The 26,262-nt window shown below is 46.0% G+C and overlaps 1 protein-coding gene across 1 annotated transcript in view; it reads right to left on the bottom strand.

Annotated features, from left to right (window-relative positions):
• Positions 1 to 274: 274 nt before the first annotated feature.
• The window catches only part of rgsl1 (regulator of G protein signaling like 1), a 62,615-nt gene continuing 36,627 nt past the window's right edge, over positions 275 to 26,262 (bottom strand). Inside the window, exons 14-22 of the mRNA XM_078407845.1 lie at positions 23,801 to 23,927; positions 17,288 to 17,381; positions 15,049 to 15,178; positions 12,057 to 12,234; positions 9,312 to 9,450; positions 5,419 to 5,543; positions 3,644 to 3,777; positions 1,484 to 1,567; positions 275 to 336 (exon numbers count right to left, since the gene is read on the bottom strand). Of these exons, the coding sequence (XP_078263971.1) occupies positions 275 to 336; positions 1,484 to 1,567; positions 3,644 to 3,777; positions 5,419 to 5,543; positions 9,312 to 9,450; positions 12,057 to 12,234; positions 15,049 to 15,178; positions 17,288 to 17,381; positions 23,801 to 23,927 (1,073 nt within the window). The remainder of the gene's footprint in view (positions 337 to 1,483; positions 1,568 to 3,643; positions 3,778 to 5,418; positions 5,544 to 9,311; positions 9,451 to 12,056; positions 12,235 to 15,048; positions 15,179 to 17,287; positions 17,382 to 23,800; positions 23,928 to 26,262) is intronic.

The raw sequence follows: 26,262 nt of genomic DNA, 5'->3' as shown, positions 1-26,262 counted from the left end.
CAACATGAGGGGAGGGGAAAGGGAAGTAAATGAAGTAAATAATCCTTTGGTAGACACAAAATGTTGGAGTAACTCAGCAGGTCAGGTGGCATCTCTCGAGAGAAGGAATGGGTGACGTTTCAGGTCGAGACCCTTCTTCAGACTGCCTCGACCCGAAACCCACCCATTCCAGCATTTTGTGTCTACCTTCGATTTAAACCTGCATCTGCAGTTCTTTCCTACACGTAAATAATCCTTTGCACAGGTCTGGCCAAAGAAATACTAAAATGCTCACTCACCCATTGGCAGGGCTTGGGTTTGTGGTGACATTTCTTTGTCCTGAAGCTTCACTTCCCACTATACATTGAAAGAGCAAGGTCTTGTGGTTAGCAGAGTGTTACATATTTTGGCTTGAAATTCATTCAGGATTCCTTAGGATCCAGACAGATGCCCCCCTCCTCCCCATGACTTCCCACCTGAGGCTGAAGGGCCCGTTTCTGTCCTGTCTAATTATAACTCTGACCTCTCCCACTCGGACAAATAGCAAGCTCCACATGGGTCTTGAACTGTTTTTGAATGGAAAAACTGCAGAGTGGAGACCTCGGGACTGGAGTCAATAAAAGTTTACAGCCGTAAACTTACCTGACCAGCATGTCCTTTGTAGGAATAGCAGCACCCATGAGAAAGCCATGTGGGCACAGGGAGTGCAAAACTACATGAACACCAGAGGTCAGGATAGAACACGAGTCACTGAAGCAGTGGAACACCAGCAAAGCTGCACTGTAGTGTTGCCACCAAGAAGGCCATCCCCTCTGTGGTGGCTGACTGTTGGCACCAGCTATGGGGAGAGATGGTGGTCGTGCTGACCCTTGCCCTCTTCCATCTCTTGCTGCTGCATATTTAACTGGATGCCCATAGGCAAGAATGATGCTCGCCTGTATCCAATGCTCTGCTGTGAATAGCAGACAAGCCTGGTGCACACAGGGTTTGTGGAGAGGTGGAGGTGCCCCAGAATGGTGTAAGCAGTAACATCTCATTTTGAAAAGTTAGCCAAGCTCCCCTGCTACTGTGGCTTTCATCAGAACAGCTCTTAGTCACAGTGGTTGGAAACCGTTCAGATGAAATGTTGACTGGAAATAGCCCTCATCCCCCAATATCCATCCATCGGATAATGTAGCCACTGTGAAAACTACCATGGAACATCAGATACTCATACGGTTCCTGGATACCTGGCACTGTCCATGGGAAAGTTCCTCTGGTCATCTATGAGCTGAGGGAGTGGCAGACCCTCCCAGGTTCTGAAGGGGACACCAAGGTGGAATATTAGTACAGTTCCCATGGGGTCAGTCTGTGCTGATGAAAACATTGAAGAAGACTTGTGTTCAGGAGTATACATCACCAGTAACCTCAGTAATACACAAAGTACAAACAGTGGTGTTAAGCGCATACAAATGAGTGAATTCTAAACTGGGAGCCCAGGGTCCAGTTTTACAGTGATTCTTACCTGTCTCTGAACGTGCGTCCTGCTCTACAGGGATCAGCAATTGTATTCCTTTGGCTAGTGTGAATCTGAGAATCGGAAAATCCTCTAGAAAACATGTAAAAGGACAATTACTTTACTAATTCCAGTTAATAAATCTAGCAAACGCAGAAGAAATATATTGGATCTCTGAATGATGATATTTCATTTAAATTGATTGATTTTTGAATCACCATTGCAAGATTTGATTTTAAATGAGGATCAGTGATTGAATCTGACAAACGTTTGGTTAAGACAAATTAAAATTATCTACATACAAAGGTAATATACATTAGGGTTAACGCAATAGTTAACAAAACTGATACTGATATTGGACGATATTATTGTGTTTGGTGCTGGGTGGATTGCAACCCACAGTAGTGATGTTTATTAGGATTTAATTTGACAAATGTATTTCAACCAAGACTTTCTAATGAAAGTAAAGAGAGAAATTAATCATCAAACAGTGTAAATCTCTCCCTAATTTGAAATCAAGAGATTAAATTCCAGTCCGCAGTAACTTCTCCAAACCCTTGTACCCACCAAATCCACACCGACCAGCTACCTGTTCACACTAGTTCTATGTATACTTGAAAGTGTTTCTCTTTGCACAGTTGCTGCCTGACTTTCTGTGTGTTTCCAGTATTTTCTGATTTTATATCAGATTTACAACATCTGCATTTCGTTTGTTTTTCATTTATTGACAATTGAAATCTCAAGCAAGACTTAAAAATCACAAACTGTATGTGAATTTCAATAGCTCCACTGAAGAAAACTGGAGTCATAGTACCAAACCAAGGGTGGCAAGAATGAACCAATTGCTGGAAAAACCTAAAGTCACAAAGTCAAAAGGCTACATTATGAATATTGAAAGTAATCGCGGAGCTTGGGTCAGCCCGCTGCAGACCTTTCACCGTCTGGCGCGGCCTGGAACGTGGCAACTTCAACAGCCTGACCGCAGGAGAAGACGGCAGGGGAAGAGAAAAGACATTCTAGCCTTCCATCACAGTGAGGAGGGGACTGGAGGAGACTCACTGTGATGGATGTTTCTTTTTGTTGTTGTTTTGTGTTGGTTGTGATTGTGTGTGAAATTGTTTATTTTTATTGCTCTATTGCTGGACTGTGGGTGACCTTTCATTTCACTGCACATCTTGTATGTGTATGTGACAAATAAACTTGACTTGATTTGACTTAGATCGGAAGAAGTGCAAACAGATCACTGCTTCAACTGAAAACAATGTTTTGGTCCCTAGATGGTGGGAGGATAGAAGTAAAAGGGCTCGCCCACTGCCAATTTTATACTCAACCTTTAAATGTTTCCAGATCAAGTGACTGAAAAGACAACATTTTCAGAATTTCTTCCTGCTTGAATGAATCACCATCAAACACATCAAAGGAGGTATAGTATAATTTAGATATAATACACATCTCCCTATACACAACCACAACTGACACTCCAGAGGCAAGAAAGGCCTATTACATTACATTTTCATCACTCAGAAGGAGACCGTAATGATGCTGGCACTCGGAACAATCCAATTCTTCCCCCAATTCTCTAACTATTCTCTCGTCCATGCCTTAAACAACACCCCTCCCTGCCCTCTGATTTTCCCACAAGCCACCAACACCAGAGGCAATTTACAGGGGCCAAACAACACATATCCAGGACAGATAAAGACTTGGTCACCTTAGAGCTCAGCTCCCTTTAAACTGCCCTCTTCAAACATTCCCTCTCAGATGTGCTGCATGGTTTAAATATAAAGTAAAGGTTTACACTTTCTGAAAAAATACTGTTCCAAAAAATATGCTCAACATAAATGCAAAGCTCCAATGAAACTTTCCTATCAAACATCGATAGAGCTGGTAAAACATTGGATAGGCACAACACAAAGCTCCTTCTATGCGATCCCATCCAGTATCACGAGGCTTGGCATGACAGAGCAAAGAAGTGAGTGACTATCTGTCCTGTTAATCATTCCCAAGGCAGAGATACATGTGTTAATGTTGAATGTTGGAGATCCCTCTCTATGACAACAATTATTTCAGAGGAAATACAGTTGGTGAGCAATTGAAGCCCAAGTTGGAAATATCATTTGGTTTAAGTGACCTTGATATTTTCCAATTGGCACTTTGCCCATTCCTTACCTCCTGGAAACATAGGGGTTATCTGAGATACACGATATTCAAGAGGCGGGTCCAAGTAATTTGGCACAATGTACTCCCTTCTCCATTGTCGCTTGGGTCGGCCGAATATTTTGAAGGCATTTCTGATACAGAATCTGTGGGAAAGACGAGAGGAACATTATTGTGATTGGGATTGGATAATTATAAAAGCACCACTCCAATTTTTATTTATAATGAAAACAGAAAATGAGGGAAACGCTCAGCAGAACCTTCAGGTCATCAACCTGAAATGTAAACTGTTTCTGTTACCACCATGGCATCTGACTTGCTGAGTATTTCCACCATTTATTGTTTTTGTTTCAAGTTAAGTGATGTCGGGTTTATTGTCATATGCAGAAGTACATCGGATACAAGAGCAATGAAAACTTTGCTGGCAGCAGCATCAGAGACTCTGACAACATATAAAAATATAAATTACACATGAATTTTACAAAAAGACTGTGAAAAAAACAAGGTATTCGTGCAAAAATATACAATTGGAAAACAAGTCCATGGAAGAGGTGATCCGTAGTGTTCCATTGCCGAGGTAGGATTAGGGTAAGAAACTGATAGTTGTAGGAAAATTGGTGTTTCTGAACCTGGTGGTGTGTAACTTCAGGCTTCTATACCACCTGCCCTTTGGTAGAAGCAAGAACAGGGGGTGACATGGATGGTGGGGATCATTGATGATAGTTGCCACCTTCTTGAGGCAGTGCCTCATGTAGATGCTTTCAATGGTGGGGAGGGCTGCATATGTGATGGACCGGGCTGAATCAACCACTCTCTGCAGCAACTTGCATACTTGTGCGTTGGAAATTCCATACCAGGCCAAGATGCAATCTTGGTAGAGTATTCGGTGACATGCTGAATCTCTTTAAATTTTAAAGAACATCGAGCTGCCGATATGCCTTCTTCCTGATTACATCTGTGCTCTGGGGCTGGGACAGGTCATCTGAGATGTTAATGAACAACCAGGAATTTGAAGCTCCCAACACTCTCCACCGTCAGCACCCCCATTGAAAACTGGAGTGCGGTCTCCCGACTTCCCCTTTCTGAAGTCAATGATCATTTCCTTTGCCTTGTTGTTCGGTGAGAAGTTGTCATGGTAACACCTAGTCAGGTTTTTTCAGCTCTCCCATATGGTGACATCACTGTCTGTGATGTGGCCAATAACAGTGGTGTCCACAATGGCATTGGAGATGTGCTTAGCAGGGAGGATAAGCAGGCAGCCTCGTGGTGCACCTTAGTTGATGGTCTGTAAGGAGATGTTGTTACCAATCTGCTCTGATTGAGAGCGAGATAAGAAAGCCCAGGTCTCACAGCTTGGTGCTGAGCTTCGAGGGGATGATAGTGTTGAATGCCAAGGTGTAGTCAATGAATGCATCCTAATGGATAACCACTCCTGTTATCCAGATGATCCAGAGTGGTGTGGCAGCACCTGGTGATCGCCTGTTCTGGCAAAAAGCAAATAGAAGCAGATCCGGATCATTCCTGAGCCAAGAGTTGGTTTGTGCCATAACCAACCTCTCCAAGCACTTAATTACAGTGGATATAAGTGCAACGGAATGGTAGTAATTGAAGCAGTTCAGAACTTTAGTCTGCAGAAGGTTGACGTTGTCCTTGAATACTCCAGCCAGTTGGTCCGCTCAGGTCTTTAGCTCTTGACTAGGTATGAAGGACTTCAAGGATCTTAGAACATTGGCCTTATCAGTCCAACCAAGCAGGGTGATAATGCTCAGTGTGATCTTGGGGCTAACCTTCTCCAGAAGTATAAGAGAGGAATGACCACAATCATGCGTGCGTGGTGAAACAAGCTGGGGTCCAGCGCTCCGTATCGCATCCCCATATTAACTCGGTCTTTCTCGTACTCTGAAATATTCACCTGTCCAAGGAGAGAGGCAAGAATGAGTACTGCAGAGAATTACATTTCTGTTGCTATCAGGTTGCACAATGAGTAGCTTTCTCACCCCTCGAAGAGTCAATCGTGTATTTTCAGTGTCATTCCAGAGGCTTGAGCACATGGCCCAGCCTGACATGCCACAAAAGAGGGTAGTCGTTCAGATGAGACATTATATTATAGCACCATCTGCATCTGATACAGAAGCAGGTCACTTGGCTCATCCATTTCATGCTGGCTCTGGAAAAACAATCCCACTAGCCCTGTTTCTCAGGACACCTGAAACTCAGGGCCGTCTTAACGCATGGGCCTGATGGGCACTTGCCCAGGGCCCCACGAGCATAGGGGCCCCATGCTGATCTGTGTATGTTAAGTGACTTGCAATAAATAAATACTACTTTAAAAATGTAGGTTCAATAAGTGCTTTTTTCGCAACATTTTCGGTCCCTAAGTGCTTCTCACAGCGATCCGTTTCACAACAATTAGCTCCCTAAGTGCTTTGCTTTTCCATCCCTAAGTGCTTCTCACAGCGATCTGTAAGTGCTTTTCGCAACAATGTAGCACCCTAAGTCCATCGCTAAGTGCTTTTCGGTAAGTGCTTTTCGCCGGCACGACAGGGGGGGGCTGGTAGGGAAAGGGGGGTGGGGGAGAGTAACGGTAGGGGCCCCAGTACACTGCTTTGCCCGGGGGCCCATAATGCTGTAAAAACGGCCCTGCTGAAACTTAATATCTCTGATGCATCTCGATGAACTCTCCTGTGCTTCTTCTTTGCCCACACTAGGGATCATTTACAAACTCATTTCCCAATTGACTTGTCTTTAGGATGTGGGAGGAAACCATTGTGTTCAATGGAAACACATAGTCATACAGCACGTAAACAGGTCCTACGGCCCTACTCTACCAAGATGTCCCATCTAAACTAGTCCCATTTACCTGTGTTTGGCCCATATCCCTCTAAAACCTTCCTATCCATGCACCTCTCCAAATCTCTTTTAAATGTCATTATTGTACTTGCCTCATTACATGCATCTCGTTCCATATACCAACCACAATGTGCGACAAAATTGCCCTTCAGGTGCCTATTAAATCTTTCCCTTCTCCACTAATATCAATGCCCTTTAGTTCTTGATTCTGTCACCCTAGGAAAAAACCCTCTTGTGCATTTACACTATACCCCGCCCCCCCGGTTTTATTCTATAAGATCAGCCCTCAGCCTCTTGTGCTCCAGTAATGGGAGAACGTGCATACTCCACACAGACAACAGCAAATGTCAGTCGCAAACTTGGGTCAGTTGGACTGTGAGGTAGCTGCACTAACTGCCGTACCCTCATTCTGCCAAAGCACAATTTCTAAAAGGAATATAAAACCATAAGACATGAGCATTCTTAGGCCACTAGGCCCATGAGTCTACTCTGCCTTTCAATCATGGCTGCTCTACTTTTCCCTCGCAGCCTCGTTCTCCTTCCTTCTCCCCATAACCTTTGACGCTTGAAGTCGGGAGTTTCCTGGCCCAAATAGTTATTCCTGAACCAATGCCACCAAATAATCCAGCCGTTTGTGTGATTGCCGTTTGTGAAATTGCACTGTGTGCAACTTCGTGATGCATTAGCTGTATTGTAAACGTCACCACACCTCCAGAATCACATTGTGCAGCGTTTTGGGATGTCTGGAATTCAGGAAGAATGCTACAGATCGACAAGACATCTATTCCAGTTATGTGTTTATTGAAATCCTGGGCATGTTTTTACTGGAGGTTAGAAGAATGAAAAGAGATCTCTGAAAAATTCTTAAATGGGAATCGAAAAACACAATCTCAGGGTACACAGTAAGAGATTCAGTACTGAGATGAGGAGAAATGTCTTGACTCGCGATGGAGAACCTGCAGAATTATCTCCCACCAAAGGTTACAGAGACCAGGTTACCAAAGGAATGTTAAGAAGGAATGTAGACTTTAGTGTTGATGGGCAAAAAGATTGGCATGGATGTGGTGGACCAAAGGGCCTGTTTCTCTGCTGAAGGACTAGATGCTTATGAGGTAGATAGATTTCTACATGCATAAGGCATCTATGGGTATGGGGAATCCAGTGGGCATATGGTATTATGTTAGAAGATCAGCCAGGATTATATTGAATGCTTGAGCAAGCTGGAATGTGCTACTTCTTTTCTCTCTTTATGTTTCTACTCGAGTGCGTCATATGCTATTCTGTCTCCTGTATCTGTACACTGTGGATGACTTGATTGTAATCATGTATTGTCTTTCCACTGACTGGATAGCACGCAACAAAAAGCTTTTCACTGTACCTCAGTACACGTGACAATAAACTAAACTGAACTAAATTAAACCAAACTAAACTAAACTATGCTGTGGACAGTGTTTCTGAAAGGTAGGCCTGACTCCTCTAGTTGAATATACCTGGAGTTCTTCAAATGTGGTGGTCAGGAGTATCCGTACTGACAGATGTTGTATGTTTGGATTTCAGGAAGACATTTAACATGTTCATTGTAGAAAATTAAATACAGGGAATGGAGTTTGAAGTAACTGCGTGGCTTGTTTTAGGATCTATTTGGCCGGGAGGGGAAGAGTTTCCTTCTCTGAGTGGTGGAATCTGACCAGTGATGGTCCCCAGTCCCCCTGTATGTTGGATGTTATTGCACGAAACATATTGAATGACATCTCCAGGGCAGGGCAGTAAGTTGGCCTGAGAGGATCAGGTGAAAGTAAAGATAGATCAAGTGAGGGCGCAAAACTCTGGTGATAGTTTGTGGTGTAGGATTATCTTTTTGGAAGCAAAGAAAAACAGATCTAGGCATCTATATACTAAAACTCTCATTTGTTTGTTCCTGAACTACAGCCAAAACGGTCCATGATATTTTAAAAGTTATTCACATTTTAAAGTTTAAATCTATCTCCTAGGGAGGGAGGGGGAGGGAGGTGGTGGGGGGAGGGGGGAGGGAGGAGGAAGAATAAGGGGGAGGGGGGAGGGAAGGAAGAGGGGAGGAAGGGGGGAGGGGAAGGGAGGTGAGAGAGGTGGGAGGGAGAACGGGGGAGGGATGAGGGTGGTGGGGAGGGGAGGGGAGAGGGGGGAGGAGAGGGTGCTGCACCAATGCAGGAGAGGTTTGGGCCCAACGGGTCCACTTGGTCTTTTAATCTAAATGTCAAGAAGCCAATGATTTAAGTAGACATTAAAGGTTTTGTTGGTCAGAGGCTGTGCAGAATTTCTGCTTGGGAACCAGAGACAAAGCAGCACATCCCACTGTGCCAAATTTACAGATCTACTGAGACCTTCCTGAAGCCTGTCTCTTTTCTCAGTGTGTTTAAAGAAGGATGATGCCATGAAAGAGTAGCCAAGCCGAGAGTGATCCCATGACAGTTCGGATTCCTAACACTCAACATGTTCCGTTCCCCTATCAATAGATTACTGTGTATCAGCTATGGCAGTGGCACAGCGGTAGAGTTGCTGCCTCACAGCGCCAGAAAGCAGTGTTCGATCCTGACGTCGGGTGATGTCTATGTGGGGTTTGTGTGTTTTCCCTGTGACCATGTGGGTTTTCTCCGGGCGCTCAGGTTTTCTCCCACATTCCCAAAGCCTGCAGGTTAATAGGCATCTGTAAATTGTCCCTTGTGTGTAGGATGGAACTAGTGCACGGGTGATTGTTGGTCGGCGCGGACTCGGTGGGCCGAAGGGCCTGTTTCCACACTGTATCTCTAAACAGAAAGGAAAGAAAATGAGATGGACAGAGGGCATTACTCACCCGGAGACGGGGAGAGTTGTCCGCCTGCAGGAACAACCTGTTGATCATCTCCACTTTGGCCCGAAGCAAACCCTCATAGATTTCATCGTGCATTCCCACACGGGCCATGATGATCGCAGCTTCTGATCGCATCACGTAACTGGAATGGCACAGCAATTATCACCACACACAGCCAAAACCTAGGCCCTCCAATCACTCCCAGTCCTCACATTCGTCAGTGACTGCTGGGGAGCCTGTGTAGGTGGAACTTTGTATCTAACGTTTGGTTTGCCAGCTCTTGGAGGGGCTAATGGCACTGTTTAAGGGGGAGATTGAATCTTTATTTTCATTCTGTTCTAAAACTGAAGTGAAGTTGGATCTTTTGGATGGATATTTCTTTTCCGTCATTGTGTACCTGTGTGTGTCTGTGGTCATTCCCATCCCATTGCTCTTCACTCCCTCCTTCCTGCGGGTAGATTAGACATCCACCCACATTATGTGTCAAGCATCTCACTGCCAGCTGGCTCCACCTGGGTCAGAATCCCACCCCAATGTCAATGGCAAAGGAGTCTTCCTTGGGTCATCAGGAAATCTGGGCTTGTAAGAGGCAGTGGGCCATGATCTCCCCTTACCCAACCATCAGGTCAATGGCAGGGGAGGGGTGTGGGGGAGGTTGGCAGCGCAGGGGCGAGACGAGGGAAGGAGAGAAAGAGAGAAAGAGAGAAAGAGAGAAAGAGAGAAAGAGAGAAAGAGAGAGAGAGAGAGAGAGAGAGAGAGAGAGAGAGAGAGAGAGAGAGAGAGAGAGAGAGAGAGAGAGAGAGAGAGAGAGAGAGAGAGAGAGAGAGAGAGAGAGAGAGAGAGAGAGAGAGAGAGAGAGAGAGAGAGAGAGAGAGAGAGAGAGAAAGAGAGAGAAAGAGAGAGAAAGAGAGAGAAAGAGAGAGAAAGAGAAAGAGAAAGAGAAAGAGAAATCTCTCTCCTAGCACTGTGTGCAGCACCACAAGATGCTGAACCGTCAAAGGTATTGTTAGTTGCTGCTGAGTTCAACAGTACCTGGGCAGTATTGAGCATGTGTTTAGCAGCCGTCCCCTCTCCTCACTCAAGACGCTCAACCCAGCTAAGGATGGTGGCACCTGGGAGATCTGCAGCTTTCCCCCACCATAGACAATAGACAATAGACAATAGGTGCAGGAGTAGGCCATTCAGCCCTTCGAGCCAGCACCGCCATTCACCACCATAGACCCACTTGTCTAAGGGAAGGATTGATTTCACTTGAAATTTCCTGTTCCCCAATCCCACGGGATTGAGGGTCTCTGTGTGGATGGGGAATTTGGGGGACCTGTGCCTTAAATTACCTCCTCGCTGCGGGGTGAGCCCTAGAAGGAGTGGCTCTTCCTCTTTTGCCCTGAGGACCACATAACCGCAACCACCTACATGCACGCAGTCTCACCATAACCACTCACACGCATACATCTCACTGGAACCATTCAATGGTATGCATGCTTCCATTACATCCACTCACACTGATACCCACTCTCAGTACGAGCACAGGGGCACACATAACTACCACCCACTGGCACACACACACTCACTACAGCCACACACACACTCTCTCACTACAGCCACACACTCACACTCTCACTACAGCACACACACACACTCTCACTACAGCCACACACACTCTCACTACAGCACACACACACACACTCTCACTACAGCCACACACACACACTCTCACTACAGCACACACACACACTCTCACTACAGCACACACACACACACACACACACTCTCACTACAGCCACACACACACACTCTCACTACAGCCACACACATGCTCTTGCACTGCAACCACATGTACACTCTCTCACTACAACCACTCACAGAAGTGCACACTCTCACCACAATCACGCACACGTATACACTCGCACACACACTCATTACAACCACTCACATACTTGTACAACAATCACCCACACAGGTACACACTCACTCACACAACCACTCACACAGGTACACACTCACTCACACAATCACTCACACACTACCTCTATCTACAATCACACACGTATTCACACACTCACCACAACCACTCACAAGTGCCCATGCTCACTCCAACTACTCACATTAATGCACACTCTCACTAAAATCACTCACACACACTTATTCTCACTATAATCACTCAGGTTTATATACTCATTACCTCCACTCATAGGCCGGCACTGCTACTACAACTCACACACGTACACACTCACTACAATCACACAACCACTAGAAGCACAAAAATGTATTCACACTTGACTAAGAAATGCACATTTCATGTTACATCCACACACACACACACACACCTCAGCCACACGGATGCATTGCAACCAGTGAACACTCACAGTGCACCATACACATACACATACACACACACACACACACACACACAAACATCACTATAAACATTCACACATTTTTGCACACTGAGCTCTGATGGACACGTGCATAAACTCTCTGTTTGCACGACACACACCATGGATGATAACCGGTACCAGTCTCTGGGTAAATTCGCACAGTCCAGTGCAATCATTGGCTCACCCCTCACTCATCCAGATATCACATGACCATTGACTTCATGGCCTCGGCCGAGACTGGGCACCCAGTCTCAGCCTAACTTACTGCTATGATAGACACATAATGCAGGAGGAGATCAGCGGGACAGGCAGCATCTTTGGAAAGAAGGAATGAGTGACGTTTCAGGTCGAAACCCTTCTTCAGACTTACTGCTGGATTTCCATGCAGAAGTGCAGGTCATTCACTAAGAAGTTGACAATGATAGGCCGGTTGCACACAATTCGCTTCTTTATTTGGGCCACCTCACCATCCTCACCATCAGGTCCACGCACCATGGATGAGTTGATCAGGGAGGGCACCGTGGATACTGTGCGTAACGTGGCCAAATCTGAAAACAACAGAGAAACACCTAATCTGGGGCAGGTCATTCATGAGCTCTATTCCCTCTGCACTTGCCGGGATTCCAGCTTGACAACCTGCCCTTCTTTCTGACAATCCAGATTTTGTTTTACCACAACAGAATCATGGAAAACTTACAATTCAGAAGAGGGCTATTTGGCCCATCATGTCTGTTACAACGTGTGCTCCTATGTACCCAGCCTAATTCCATCTGGGTCTGCAGCACCTCAAACCTGCTCTACCATTTAATCTAAACATGGCTGATGAGATTGCGACCTTAAAACTACATTTCCGTCTGCTCTGGTAATCTTTCATCTGCTTGCTTCTCAGAAGTCTATCTGTCCTTTTTGCAAACTAAATTCCCAAGAGAACATCTGAAGAGAGAAAGTTCCACGTCGCCTTATTTTCAAACATAGTAGATTCTCCTACAAGAGGAATCCTCTCCACATCCACAATGTCAAAACTATTCTGCATTTATATGTTTCAATCATAGTCTCCTCACCCTCTTCTAAACCCCAACAGATGCAAGTGTAGCTTATTGAGTCTTTCCTTTTTGGATAAGTTGCCAATTAGCCTAGTAAACCTCTCGCGGAAGTTAGACTAGTTCACAGCTTGTAGTACATTAACATCCTTCCTTACATAAATTAATTAATAAAGCCATAAGGCATAGAACCCAGTGCTAGCTTCACTGGGCCCATACTGACCATCATGCCCTATCTAAACCAGTCCCATTTACCAGTACATGGAGCCTAGAATGCTTGGTGATTCAGGTTTAGAGATACAGCATTGAAACGGATCTCTCGGCCCTGCAAGTCCACGTCAACCAGTGATCACCCGTATACTAGTTCTATCCTACACACTAGGGATAGTTTACAGAAGCCAATTAACCTACCAACCTGCATGGAATTTGGAATGTGGGAGGAAACCGGAGCACCCGTAGAAAACACGCGTGGTCACGGGGAGAACGTACAAACTCCATACAGACAGTACCCGTAGTCAGGATCGGATTCGAATACTGTACATAGTACTCTAGATGTAGACTCACCAATGGCCTATACAACTGAATCATAACTTCTCTATTTTTGTATTCAATTCCCCCCCAGCAATAAACTGTAACATAATAAAAGCTTTCATAAATACTTATATAGCATCTGTATCCAAGCCTTTGGCAATCTCTCACCATTTGGATAATAAGTTTTAATATGAAACTAAATAATTTCACATTTTCCACATTATGTTCCATGCAGCAGATCTTTGCCCAGTTGATGGAGGTTGACAAGATCATGACTACTCTTGGGGGTTGGTTAGGGGAAACTCTTCTAGGGGATCGAAAGGTGAATGGTCAGAGTCCACAGTGATTAGCAAAAGGTTTGGAGGCAGCATTCGAAGTGGAAAGTATGGCGAGGGTAGAGGATTGGGAGTAATTAGAGAGGTCCATCAGAGAGCCGGCAGATGCCCGATGATTCAGCTGCTTGGCACCATCATTCACTCTAAGTATACACCTCGGACCAAGCTGATGGGGATGGAAAATTCTTACAGGCGGACAAAGCCTTAAACTGCTCAAGAGTGACAAACTGTACCCACTGTTTGGTGAACCAGTTACAAGGAAGCAGAGCTCTAATAGTTTGTACCAGGAGAGCAGGATGGAAGTGTTTGGCTGAAAGGCCTATTTCTGTGCTGCACCACTACAACTCTACAACAGGAGAGGGTTACTGGAGCATGCAAGGTTTCACCTGCGATTGCTACTAAAGGGCCTGTCCCACTTAGGCGATCTTTTTGGCGACTGCCGGTGACTGTCAAAGTCGTAGCAGATCGCCAAACTTTTTTTTTACCTGACAACAGTGACCACGACAATGCCGAGTCAAGTCGAGATTACAGCGTCTTCTGAAACATCGCAAAAATTCCCACGCTGTCAATGCTTCGCCAGCATCCTGCTTTTCGCTGAAATCACTGGCAAGTCAGTAAGTACTTGAGAGTTTTGAACTATAACACCTTGTATAGGTTACTTAAAAAACAAGCTTCACTGTAACAAGGAATACATTGGATTTACTTCCAGTTTACTAATAGCTGTATTTAAAAAAATAATTTAAAAAGTGGTTAAGTGGAGTTTTGTGAAAAGTGTGTGGGCATTCTTTGAAAATGTACGGGAGATGCATATCTGGTTTCTGGGTTGATTATCTGGGTTTGGAGCCCACTTTAAATGTAATGGCTGAGGCCAAAAACATCGCAAAAATTCCCACGCTTACCTGACCGTCAAACTGTCACCTCCAATCTACCTGTCAAATGTCCTGACGGTAAATAAATTGGTTAATCGCAAGCATTTTATGGTATTTTGAAATGACTACTTATTTTAATATTATGTGCTTCTAAATGTATCTTAAGAGAACCTATCAAACCTGGGGACAGCATGCGACAGCGCCCGCAATAAGCAACGATACCTGGCGACAAGCCAGCCGTCGCCGAGAGATTTCAAACCGTTTGATTTCTCGGTGACGCGCCGAGATCCACTGCGATTCACTACGATCTTTGGAAGACTCCTCACGATCATGCCCGCCCGCGACACCCCGGCGAATGTTCGGCGACAGCCTAGTCGCCGGCAGTCGCCTTAAAATCGGCTAAAATGGGACAATGCAGCTGAATCTAAGATGAGAAAGAAGGAAGAATGCAAGAGGAAAGGAGATGGCTGCACTGGAGGGGCCAGGACAAGGTGGTGGATGAAGGACCTCTGCAATCCTCAGCATGTTGAGCACTGCTGGTGTAGCAACCCCACTCCCTGTGAGTGTGTAGCTCCACGTGAACTTACTTTCATCATCATTGTACATTTCATCGTGCAAGTGGCTTTCAAACATTTTACGGATTGGTGGATTCCTCAGCATCTTCAGGAACAGCATCATCATTCGGATCACCTTCTGCAGCTCCAGCCAAGCTCGGTTCTGGAAATATCAGAGGGTCAGCACAGGCCTTTATCCTTCCTCTAATGCACTCGCAGTATCAGCTCTCCCACTCCACTCTCACCACTCCCACAGCTCACCACTCCCAGACTCACCACTGTCTAACACACTCAGTCTCAGCACTCTCTCACACACCACTCCCACAGCTCACCGCTCCTACACTCACCACCCCAAACACAATCACAATCTCAGCACTCTAACACACTCAGTCTCACCACACCCGCACGCCACTCCCATTCTCAGCTCTCTCTCACTCCCATCTCATCACTCCCACAGCTCACCAGTCCCGCAGCCTCACCTCCCCACACACACCCAGTCTCACCACTGTCTACCACACTCACAGTCTCAGCACTAACACACACTACCTCAGCACTCTAACCCACACACAATCTCAACACTAACATGCCCAATATGTCAGCACTCTTACACACCCGTTCTTAGCACTCCCACACACATCAATCGCACCGTTCTCTCACACCATTTTCATCAGTCTCACACATACCAGTCCCACCACTCTAACACACACACACACACCACTCCTTCACGTACACCAGACTTACCACTTCTGTACACTGCAGTTTCACTACTCACACACGTCTCACCACTTTCACACACACCAGTTTCACCACTCCCTCACATGTCCACAGTCTCGTTGCTGCATCGCACACCCTCAGTCCCACCGCTTCACACACCTACAGGCACACCGCTTCACACACCTACAGTCCCACCGCTTCACACACCTACAGTCCCACCGCTTCACACACCTACAGTCCCACCGCTTCACACACCTACAGTCCCACTGCCCTGACACATAACATAGTCTCACTACCTCCCTCTCTCTCCCTCTCTCTCTCTCTCTCTAACTGCAGTTAAGGATTAGGTTGGGTGCTAATAAGTTTATAGGAACAGAATTAGGCCATTCGGCTCATCAAGTCTACTCTGCCATTCATCGTTCCTTCCTAATTCCATTCTCCTGCCTTCTCCCCGAAATCCCTGACACCTGCACTAATTAAGAATCTGTCAATCTCCACCTTAAAATATCAATTGAGGGCCTCCAGAGCCATATGTGGCAATGAATTGCACAGATTCACCACGCCTTGACTAAAGAAATTCCTCCTCACCTCCTTTCTAAGGGAACATTCTTGTATTCTGAGGCTATGGCCTCTGGTCCTAGATTTCCACTGGTAGAAACATTCTCTCCATATCCACTCTATCCAGGCTGCTAGTGAACAATACCATGGAGGATGAGCTTGCACACACCCTCTGCTCATGAGGATTTGGCTATGAACTGCAATTGGGCAGCCTAGATGTACAAAGATGTGCATTCGTCCTTGGTGGAGAGTCTACAAGAGATGCAGGGAGCTTGGGAGATCCTCTCAGGCCTCTGCAAGCTTGTTGGGTCTCTAGGAGTCCCTGCCTCCCAGCCAAGTGGCAGTGACTATTCTCATAGCTCTGTTCCGCATGCAGTGAGGGATTCTGAGGGCTTTGTCAAGCAGTTGTTGTCTCTCGAGAGTCTTAGTTTAGTTGGGTTTGGCCTTGTGACTGAGCAAGTGTAGGTTATGCCTACAGAGCTGGGAGGTTTAAACCTTCTCAAGCATATCAGGTACATCAATGGACTTAGCATCGAACCCTGTGATTCCCCATTCTCATATCAGCCCACTAATCAAGTAACCGGACACATTACTAAGCAGGACTTGGCGACAACCTCAGGCTTTAGTGATCCGGAGTATTCATGGCGACAGGTTACGGAGCAGTCCCACAAATCCAGCAGACACCCCACTGCATCAATAACAGCCAGTGAAAATCCTGAACTTCACCTCACTTTCCACAAAAGTAAATTGCAAACCACAAGAGGCGCCCAGTTGAAGTTTGGAGAGACTAGAAATTCCCACGCAAAACAATTACTGATCTCAAAAACTAATTTCCTTCCCTTTCCCCCAGGTTACTTGTGACCTGCTGAGTATTCTTGCACTTAATGCTAATAAATTTCTGCTTTGTTCAATCCGAATTTTTGGTTTGTGTTTGGTAAGCCTGCGCTGTGAAGAGTACTGAATGAATAAAGAGTGAAGTGCAGTTAATGGGAATACTCACTGCTGCACTGAAGACATGGATTGACCTCAACATGCCTGTAGAATCCAAGTTATATTTGGTTTGGTCTGGGTACGTTTTCAGGTAGAGATTGAACCTGCGCCAACAGAAAGCTTAAGTCATACCCCCCAGCTCAGGCATCCTCCTACATTACAAACAGCTCCTCCTACAAACCCCTCTCCTCCTGCAATGACACATGCAGTACAACTGGAGTTACCATTTTAAATGACTATTTCTCATCTGAGTTTACCGTGAAGATCATAGAAGCAATGGAATTAAGGGAAAAGAATAGTGATGCTTTGGAACTTATCCGCGTTACAAAAGGGGAGATGCTGGTGGCGTTTAAGGTGTATTCAGCTGAATAAATCTCTGGGGCCTGGCTGTGTGCATCCAAGGACATTGTGGGAAACTAGGGAAGTAGTTGTAAAGGCCCTGCCAGAGATATTTGCAGCATCTTTAGTCGAGGATGAGGTATTGGAAGACTGGAGGGTGGCTAATGTGCTTCGATTTAGAAAGGGCTGCAAGACCAGGCTGATTAGTTTTGAGAAAGTTACTGGAGAAACTTGTGAACGACAGGATGTACTAGCAATTGGAAGCTAGGGGGAGTATGCAAGGCTTTGTGCATTGGAAATCAAGTCTCACAGGTATGTTTGAGATTTTTGAAGAGCTGACAAAGTGGATTGTTAAGGGCAGGATAGTGGACATGTGTAAGGCCTTTGACAAGGTCCCGCATGGTTAAGCTAGTCTTAGATTACATGGGACCCAGGTTGAGATAACCAATTGGATACAAAATTGACCTGGTGAAAAGAGTCAGAAGTTGGTAGTGGAGTAGTGCTTTTCAGATTGAAGGCCTATGACCAATGGAGTGCCCAGGGATCAGTGCTGGGGCCACCGTTAGTTATTTAGTTATAACTGTTAGTTATCTATCTCAATGATTTGGAAGACAATGTTTTAAAATAGTTGCTAAGTTTATGGATGATACACGAATTAGTGGTATAGTGGATAGTGAAGAAGGTTCTTTTTAAAGATTATACAATGGGATCTACATCAACTGAGGAAGTGGAACAGGGAATCAAAGATGGAGTTTAACCCAGACAAGTGTGGAGTGTTATCCTTTAGTAAGTTAAACCAGAGAAGGACGTACAGCAAATGGAAGAGCCCTGGAGGATGTTGTAGAACTGAGAGCCCTGGGGGTACTGGTACATAGTTCCCTGAAAGTGGAGGCACAGGGTGGTGAAGAAGGTGTTTGGCAAGCTTGCTTTGGCATCGGTTAAGGGCATTGAGGAGATGGGGTGTCATGTTGCAACGATACAAACCATTGGCGAGACTACTCTTCGAGTATTATGTGCAGGTCTGACTGCCTAGCTATAGGAAAGATGAACCTGGAATGGGTGCTGATAAGACTAATGAGTATGCTTCTGGGACTTTCCAATCCATGTATCAGTCTAAAAGTCTTTTGAACTTGTAATTGTACCCACTTCTACAGTTTCTTCTGGCAGCTCGTTCCAGATACCCAACACACACTGTGTGAAGAAGTTGCTCCTTGGTGTCCCTTTGGAATTTTTTCCCTCATTTTAAACCTATATCCTCTAGCTTTAGACTCTCCTACCCTGGATAAAAGACTGTGACCCTCATAATGTTGAATGCGTCTGTAAAGTTACCCTTCAATCCTATGCTCAAAGCCTATCCAGTCTCTCCTTATAACTCCAGCCATCTAGTCCTGACAATATTCTTGTGAAACTTTATCCCAAGGTGGGAGAGTCTAAGACTTGAGGGCATAGGTTTAAGGTGAGAGAGAAAAGATTTAAAAGAGACTAGACTAAGTGGACCCGTTGGGGCCCATACCTCTCCTGCATTGGTGCAGCACCCTCTCCTCCTCCCCTCCCCCCTTCCCCCCCCTCCAACCTTCCCCCTCCTTCCCTCCTCCCCCTCCTTCCCCTCTCCCATCCCCCCTCCCTCCCCTCCTCTTTCCCTTCCCCCCCCCACTCCATCCCCCTCAACCCTCCTTATCCTCCCTCCCCCTCCCTCCCTTCGTCCCCCCCTCCCTCCTTCCCTCCCTCCCTCCCTAGGAGATAGATTTAAACATTAAAATGTGAATAACTTAAAAAATATAACACTGATTTCAATGAAACAACTTCCATTAGCACCAAAGGGACGACGGTGAGTAAGGTGGGCCTGAAATTGTCAAGCTATCGTGTACCGTTTTGGCTGTAGTTCAGGAACAAACAAACAAACAAACGAGAGTTTTAGTATATAGATTATTGCAATGTTTAAAGGACCTTTAAACAGACACATGGTTCAGAGGTGTATGGGCCAAGTGCAGCGAAATGGGAATAGATTCGGTCGGCAGCTTTGTTGGTGTGGTTCAAACTCTATGACTCTAAAGAGAAACTACTCACCAGTCACCTACCTGCCGGGCACCAATGTCTAACTCTCCAACCAAGGCCAGTGTTGAGAACTCCCAGCGACCCTCCTCATCAAAATTCCCCATACTCACCAAAGCTCACACTCTGAGACCACTATGCCTTGTGGAAAAGTGAATGGTTCCTTCGCCTCCCTGTTGTACATTGTTTCAGTCAGTTGCAATTATTCGATGCCGACTGAAACAGTTACGATTACAATGAGGTCCTCCAACTAGTTACCTTGTTTACTTCTTCACCTAAAACTACAAGTTCCTGCTAAGAGTTTGAAGCCAATGAGAAAATCACTGTAAAAATCACTAGCCATTTTCTGCCCCTTTTCAATGAGACCCCAACATCTCTCCTCAGCAGCATTCAGTTGTAGATGGAAGTTTTTTTTAACCTCCCATTCCTCAATCAGGAATTCCATTTCACTTATCAATTGCCCTTCATGTGCTGTAGAGAAGCTATAAGAGATGGTACAGAACTGGTGCAAACAGAAAGACTGAATGGCTACTCCAAAAACTCTAAACTCTAAAGGAACACATTATTGTTTCAATTTGAACAACCCTCAACACTCACTCAGAAAAGACCTGACTTCAGCAACATTCTGCATGGTAAGTTACCCTGTAAGGTTAGATTGAATGGGATGGAGTTATCTAACTGGATACATAATTGACTTGATGGTAATTGGCAGAGTGTGATGGTAGAAAGGGAAGTGAAGAAGATTTTTGCCACACTGGCCTTAATCAGTAAGGGCATTGAGTATAGAAGTTGGGACAGTTGTACAAGACGTTGGTAGGGGCATACATGGAATATTGTGCTAAGTTTTGGTCACCCAGCTATAGGAAAGATGTCATTAAGCTGGAAAGAGTGCAGAAAGGATTTATGAGGATGTTGCCAGGACTCCAGGAACTCCAAGGATTTTCCTTCAACAGGCCCACCTTACTCACCGTCATCCCTTTGGTGCCAATGGAAGAAGTATCATTGAAATCGGTGTTATGTTTTTAAAGTTATTCACATTTTAAAGTTTAAATCTATCTCCTAGGGAGGGACGGGGAGGGAGGGGAGAGGAGGGAGGATAAGGGGGGGTTGAGGGGGATGGATTTGGTGGGAAGGGGGATGGGGAGGGGGAAGGGAGGGTGAGGGGGGTAGGGGGGAGGGGAGGAGGGGGAGGGGAGGAGGGGGAGGGGAGGAGGGGGAGGGGAGGAGGGGGAGGGGAGGAGGGGGGAAGGAGGAAGGGGGTGAGGAGGGGGAGGACGGAGGGGAAGAGGGAGGGGGATGGGGAGGGGGAGAGGGGAGGGGGGGAAGGAGGAGGGGGGAGGGGGGGAGGGGGGAGGAGAGGGTGCTGCACCAATGCAGGAGAGGTTTGGGGCCAACGGGTCCACTTGGTCTAGTTAACTCTATGCCCCTGCTGATGAATACAAACATTCTATTGATGTGATACAATGTGCTATAATGCTGAGGTCTATATTCTGCATTCTATGTCTTCCCCTTTGTTCTATCTATTGTACCTGAGCTTGAACAGATTATAACTATGCATGGTATATCTAATCTGTTTGGATAACATGCAAAACAAAGCTTTTCACTGTATCTCAAAACATGCAACAATAATAAAATGGAGCCTAAACCTAACACCCAGTGTCCTTTCTTCAACACTCAATCTACCTGTGCTGACACCAGCGGGGATCTTTGGACTTACATTTCAAGGTATCTGTTCCATAATACTCCCTACCATTCATGGTGTATGTCTTCCTTATTTGAACCCTCCACCCCCACCAAAAAGCATTATGTATTTTATTGTCCTAACATTTGTCCCTTTCTATAGACAATAATAGACAATAGACAATAGGTGCAGGATTAGGCCATTCAGCCCTTCGAGCCAGCACCACCATTCACCGTGATCATGGCTGATCATCCACAATCAGTACCCTGTCCCTGCCTTCTCCTCATATCCCTTGACTCTGCTATCATTAAGAGCTCTCTCTTACTCTTTCTTGAAAGCATCCAGAGAATTGGCCTCCACTGCCTTTTGCGGCAGAGAATTCCACAGATTCACAACTCTCTGAGTGAAAAAGTTTTTCCTCATCTCCGTTCTAAATGGCCTACCCCTTATTCTTAAACTGTGGCCCCTGGTTCGGAACTCCCCCAACATCGGGAACATGTTTCCTGTCTCCAGCGTGTCGAATCCCTTAATAATCTTATATGTTTCAATAAGATCCCCTCTCATCCTCCCAAATTCCAGAGTATACAAGCCTAGTCGCTCCAGTCTTTCAACATACGACAGTCCCGCCATTCTGGGAATTAACCTGGTGAACCTATGCTGCACTCCCTCAATAGCAAGAATGTCCTTCCTCAAGTTTAGAGACCAAAACTGCACACAATACTCCAGGTGTGGTCTCACTAGGGCCCTGTACAACTGCAGAAGAAGCTCTTTGCTCCTAATACTCAAATCCTCTTGTTGTGAAGGCCAACATTCCATTGGCTTTCTTCACTGCCTGCTGTACCTGCATGCTTCCTTTCAGTGACTGATGAACTAGGACACCCAGATCTTGTTGTGCTTCCCCTTTTCCTAACTTGACACCATTCAGATAATAATCTGCCTTCCTGTTCATACCACCAAAGTGGATAAGCTCACATTTATCCACATTAAACTGCATCTGCCATGCACCTGCCCACTCACACAACCTGTCCAAGTCACCCTGCAACCTCATTGCATCTTCCTCACACTTCACATTGCCACCCAGCTTTGTGTCATCTGCAAATTTGCTAACGTTACTTTTAATCCCTTCATCCAAGTCATGAATGTATATTGTAAATAGCTGCGGTCCCAGCACCGAGCCCTACCACTAGTCGCTGCCTGCCATTCTGAAAGGGACCCGTTAATCCCTACTCTTTGTTTCTTGTCTGCCAACCAATTTTCTATCCATGTCAGTACCCTACCCCCAATACCATGTGCTCTCATCTTGCCCACTAATCTCCTATGTGGGACCTTGTCGAAGGTACACTACATCCACTGGCACTCCCCTGTCCATTTTCCTAGTTACAGCCTCAGTTCTCTCAAGCCCTCCCTTTTTTCTACAACTGGAAACATCTTTTTTTCTACATTTCCCTGATCTGATAAAAAAAGGTCTTGAACTTCAAACACCGTCTCAGCTTCTGTCTCCACAGATGCTGATGTTTCCAGCATTCATAAGCTCTAGGAGTGGAATTGGGCCATTGGGGCCCATCAAGTCCACTCCACCATGCAATCACGGCTGATCTATCTTTCCCTCTCAACCCCATTCTCCTGTCTTCTACCCCATACCCACTGACACCCTCACTAATCATTCTTTGTTTCTATTTCACATTTCCTGTAGTTGATGGGTCCAGGACGATGGGCTTTAGTGCCAGATGAAATGTGAGTGATATTATACAGTATGCACCCAATTTCACAGCTCTGCCTGCTGGTGGAACTCATTGCTGGTGTTTGTGGTGGAGACATAAATTGTATCAATATGCAAAGTTAGGTAGACACAAACTGCTGGAGGGAGTAACTCAGCGGGTCAGGCAGCATCTCAGGAGAGAAGGAATGGGTGACATTTCGGGTCGAGACCCTTCTTCAGACTGATGTCAGGGGAGGTGCCGGTACAAAGATAGGATGTCATTGGAGACAGGAAGACAGTGGGCCAACTGGGAAGGGGGAGGGGAAAGAGAGGGACAGAGGAACTATCTGAAGTTAGGGAAATCAAAGTTCATACCGCTGGGGTTTTCCTACACAATATGCAAAGTTAGATCAGCTGACTGGGTGAAGGAAAAATGAGTTTAAGGGACACAAATGAGACTGCAGAAGTTGTAATCTGGAGCAAAAAATAAACTACTGGAGGAACTAAATGGGTCAGGCAGCATCTGTGAAGACAAAGGGTATTGACATTTCAGGTTGAGACTATGCATTAAGAATATGTTGGTGTATTCAGGATTTGAAACTGGAGAGATAACTGTAATTAGAACTCTTCTTACAAAAACTAATTGAGCAGAATTACTGGTTACAACATCACATTCCAGTTATCCAATGCCCCTCCTCACTCTAGCACAAAATGTTTCAGATGACCCTAAATGGCAAATCCGCAATACTGACCAGGACTGCATGGCTTTTTGAACTGCTGACTGAGCCTGTAATAGCATGCTCATGGTGATTGTTTTTCCACTATCAATCACTTCCAGAATCTGTTTGATGATTGGCGCACCGCACTGCAGTAAGTCCTCTGAGAGATCGGGGATGGGGTTGTGATGTGGGGAGAAACATAAGAATGAAATGGGAATTAATCCGTGCATTCAGCAAACATACCCCCTACTCTCGCCACTTTATGCAGGCACTTGTTGGTAACTTTTTGGCAAAAGGCACTTGCTTGACAAAGCTTAATGCTGATGTTTCTCGCTCCACTGGTCCCACTACATGAACAGCGGTACCCAATGGCAATTGTAAGCATGGCATAGAAGATGAGGCTGTCTTGAAAGACCCACCATAAACACCATGTACAGTGGATGACTGACCATTTACTTTTGTGGCAGAACCTGTGTCCTCCATTCTACAAAGAGGTCTGGATGGAGACCATCATGTGACATGGCGGTAGAAGTATTCACAGAAACAGGCCCTTTGGCCCACTGTGTCCATGCTGACCATCCGCTACCATCTACACTAACTACTGCTCCTTGTGACTTCCCAGCCCGGCTTGTCTACAGTTTCTGTGATTGTACAGCCCACCAAGGCTCAGAGAACCTATCGTGAAGCCCCTCACACGTGCATGTAGAACCAAACACAACGTATGAAGGGGGGCTATCCAGGCACAGAGGCAGGCTGCTTCAGACTGACAACTCTTGTGTGAATCTGGAAATTCCTACTCCAGCAAGAGGGCTGCTATTATCTAGCACTGAGGATATTCCAGGCTGAGACCAATGAAGTCTTGCACATGAAGGCAATCAAGTCTTCTTCTTCTTGCGTTTGAGGCAGCAGAAGTTATGTAACGCCCTCCAGGCGCTGTAGCCAGTTCAATGTGCTGTTGTCGAATGGCGTGAGGTCTACCCCTCCACCAGGTGGGCGGAGGACAGCGCAGTCGAAAATGACGTGCTGCGCTGTTTGCTGGTCTGCTCCACACACGCAGGCTGCTGATGATCGCAACCCCCAACGATGCATGTTGGCGTTGAACCGGCCGACCCCTGTACGGAGCCGGCTCAGGGTGACCCACTGTTTGTGGGGCATGTCCGAGCCGGGTGGGGCTGTGGTGTTCGGTGCGACAGTGAATTGAGGAGGTCGCAAAGTCTGTTCCCAGCTGGTTCTCCATGCTCCCAGTATGTTGAAACTGGAGCCACAGAGGGTCGCTGCATGACGGGAGAAAGGGTGACGAGATGACAGGCGTTGAGGTCCCAGTTGCTGTGAATCCTGGGCGAGGTGGTGCAGAGGATATTTGACGTCCGATGGGGCCTTGCACACCAGCCTATGAGTGAAGAACTCTCTGCGAAGCTTAGCGGGCGCGATACCTGCGTGCACCGGCAGAAGATCCATTGGAGTACGGTGTAGGCAGCCGGTGATGATCCGCATGGTGTCGGTTAGGGAATCAAGTGATATAGTGATTGTTTGACAATGAAAACAAGATGCATAATCAATGATGAACCTATTGAATGTTACAGCAAGCCTGAGTTCCAAATCTTGCTCCAATTTCTTATGTTCTTACAAGACCTCGGTCAGAGATGAGTTTTAAAGGTTATTTTAAGGGTGGAAGAGAAGCAAAGTAATTGAGAGTTTGGGTCAGCAACTTAAGGAGCTTTAGGGTCTTGGCAGCTGAAGGCATAGAGTGATACAATGTGGAAACAGGCCCACACCGGCCAACAAAGTCCCAGCTACACTAGTCCCACTTGCCTGCGCTTGGTCCATATCCCTCCAAACCTGTCCTTCTATGTACCTGTCTAACTGTCTCTTAAACCATGGGATAGGCCCAATAGACAATAGGTGCAGGAGGAGGCCATTCGGCCCTTCGAGCCAGCATCGCCATTCAATGTGATCATGGCTGATCATTCTCAATAAGTACCCCGTTCCTGCCTTTTCCCCATACCCCCTGACTCCGCTATCCTTAAGAGCTCTATCTAGCTCTCTCTTGAATGTATTCAGAGAATTGGCCTCCACTGCCTTCTGAGGCAGAGAATTCCACAGATTCACAACTCTCTGACTGAAAAAGTGTTTCCTCATCTCAGTTCTAAATGGCCTACCCCTTATTCTTAAACTGTGGCCCCTTGTTCTGGACTCCCCCAACATTGGGAACATGTTTCCTGCCTCTAACGTGTCCAACCCCTTAATGATCTTATACGTTTCGATAAGATCCCCTCTCATCCTTCTAAATTCCAGTGTATACAAGCCTAGTCGCTCCAGTCTTTCAACATATGACAGTCCCGCCATTCCGGGAATTAACCTAGTAAACCTATGCTGCACGCCCTCAATGCAAGAATATCCTTCCTCAAATTTGGAGACCAAAACTGCACACAGTACACCAGGTGCGGTTTCACTAGGGCCCTGTACAACTGCAGAAGGACCTCTTTGCTCCTATA

Source organism: Rhinoraja longicauda, chromosome 11 (assembly GCF_053455715.1).
Source record: "Rhinoraja longicauda isolate Sanriku21f chromosome 11, sRhiLon1.1, whole genome shotgun sequence".
Lineage (NCBI taxonomy): Eukaryota > Metazoa > Chordata > Chondrichthyes > Rajiformes > Arhynchobatidae > Rhinoraja > Rhinoraja longicauda.
Note: the sequence above shows the minus strand (reverse complement) of the source record. Positions and strands in the feature narration are given on the sequence as shown.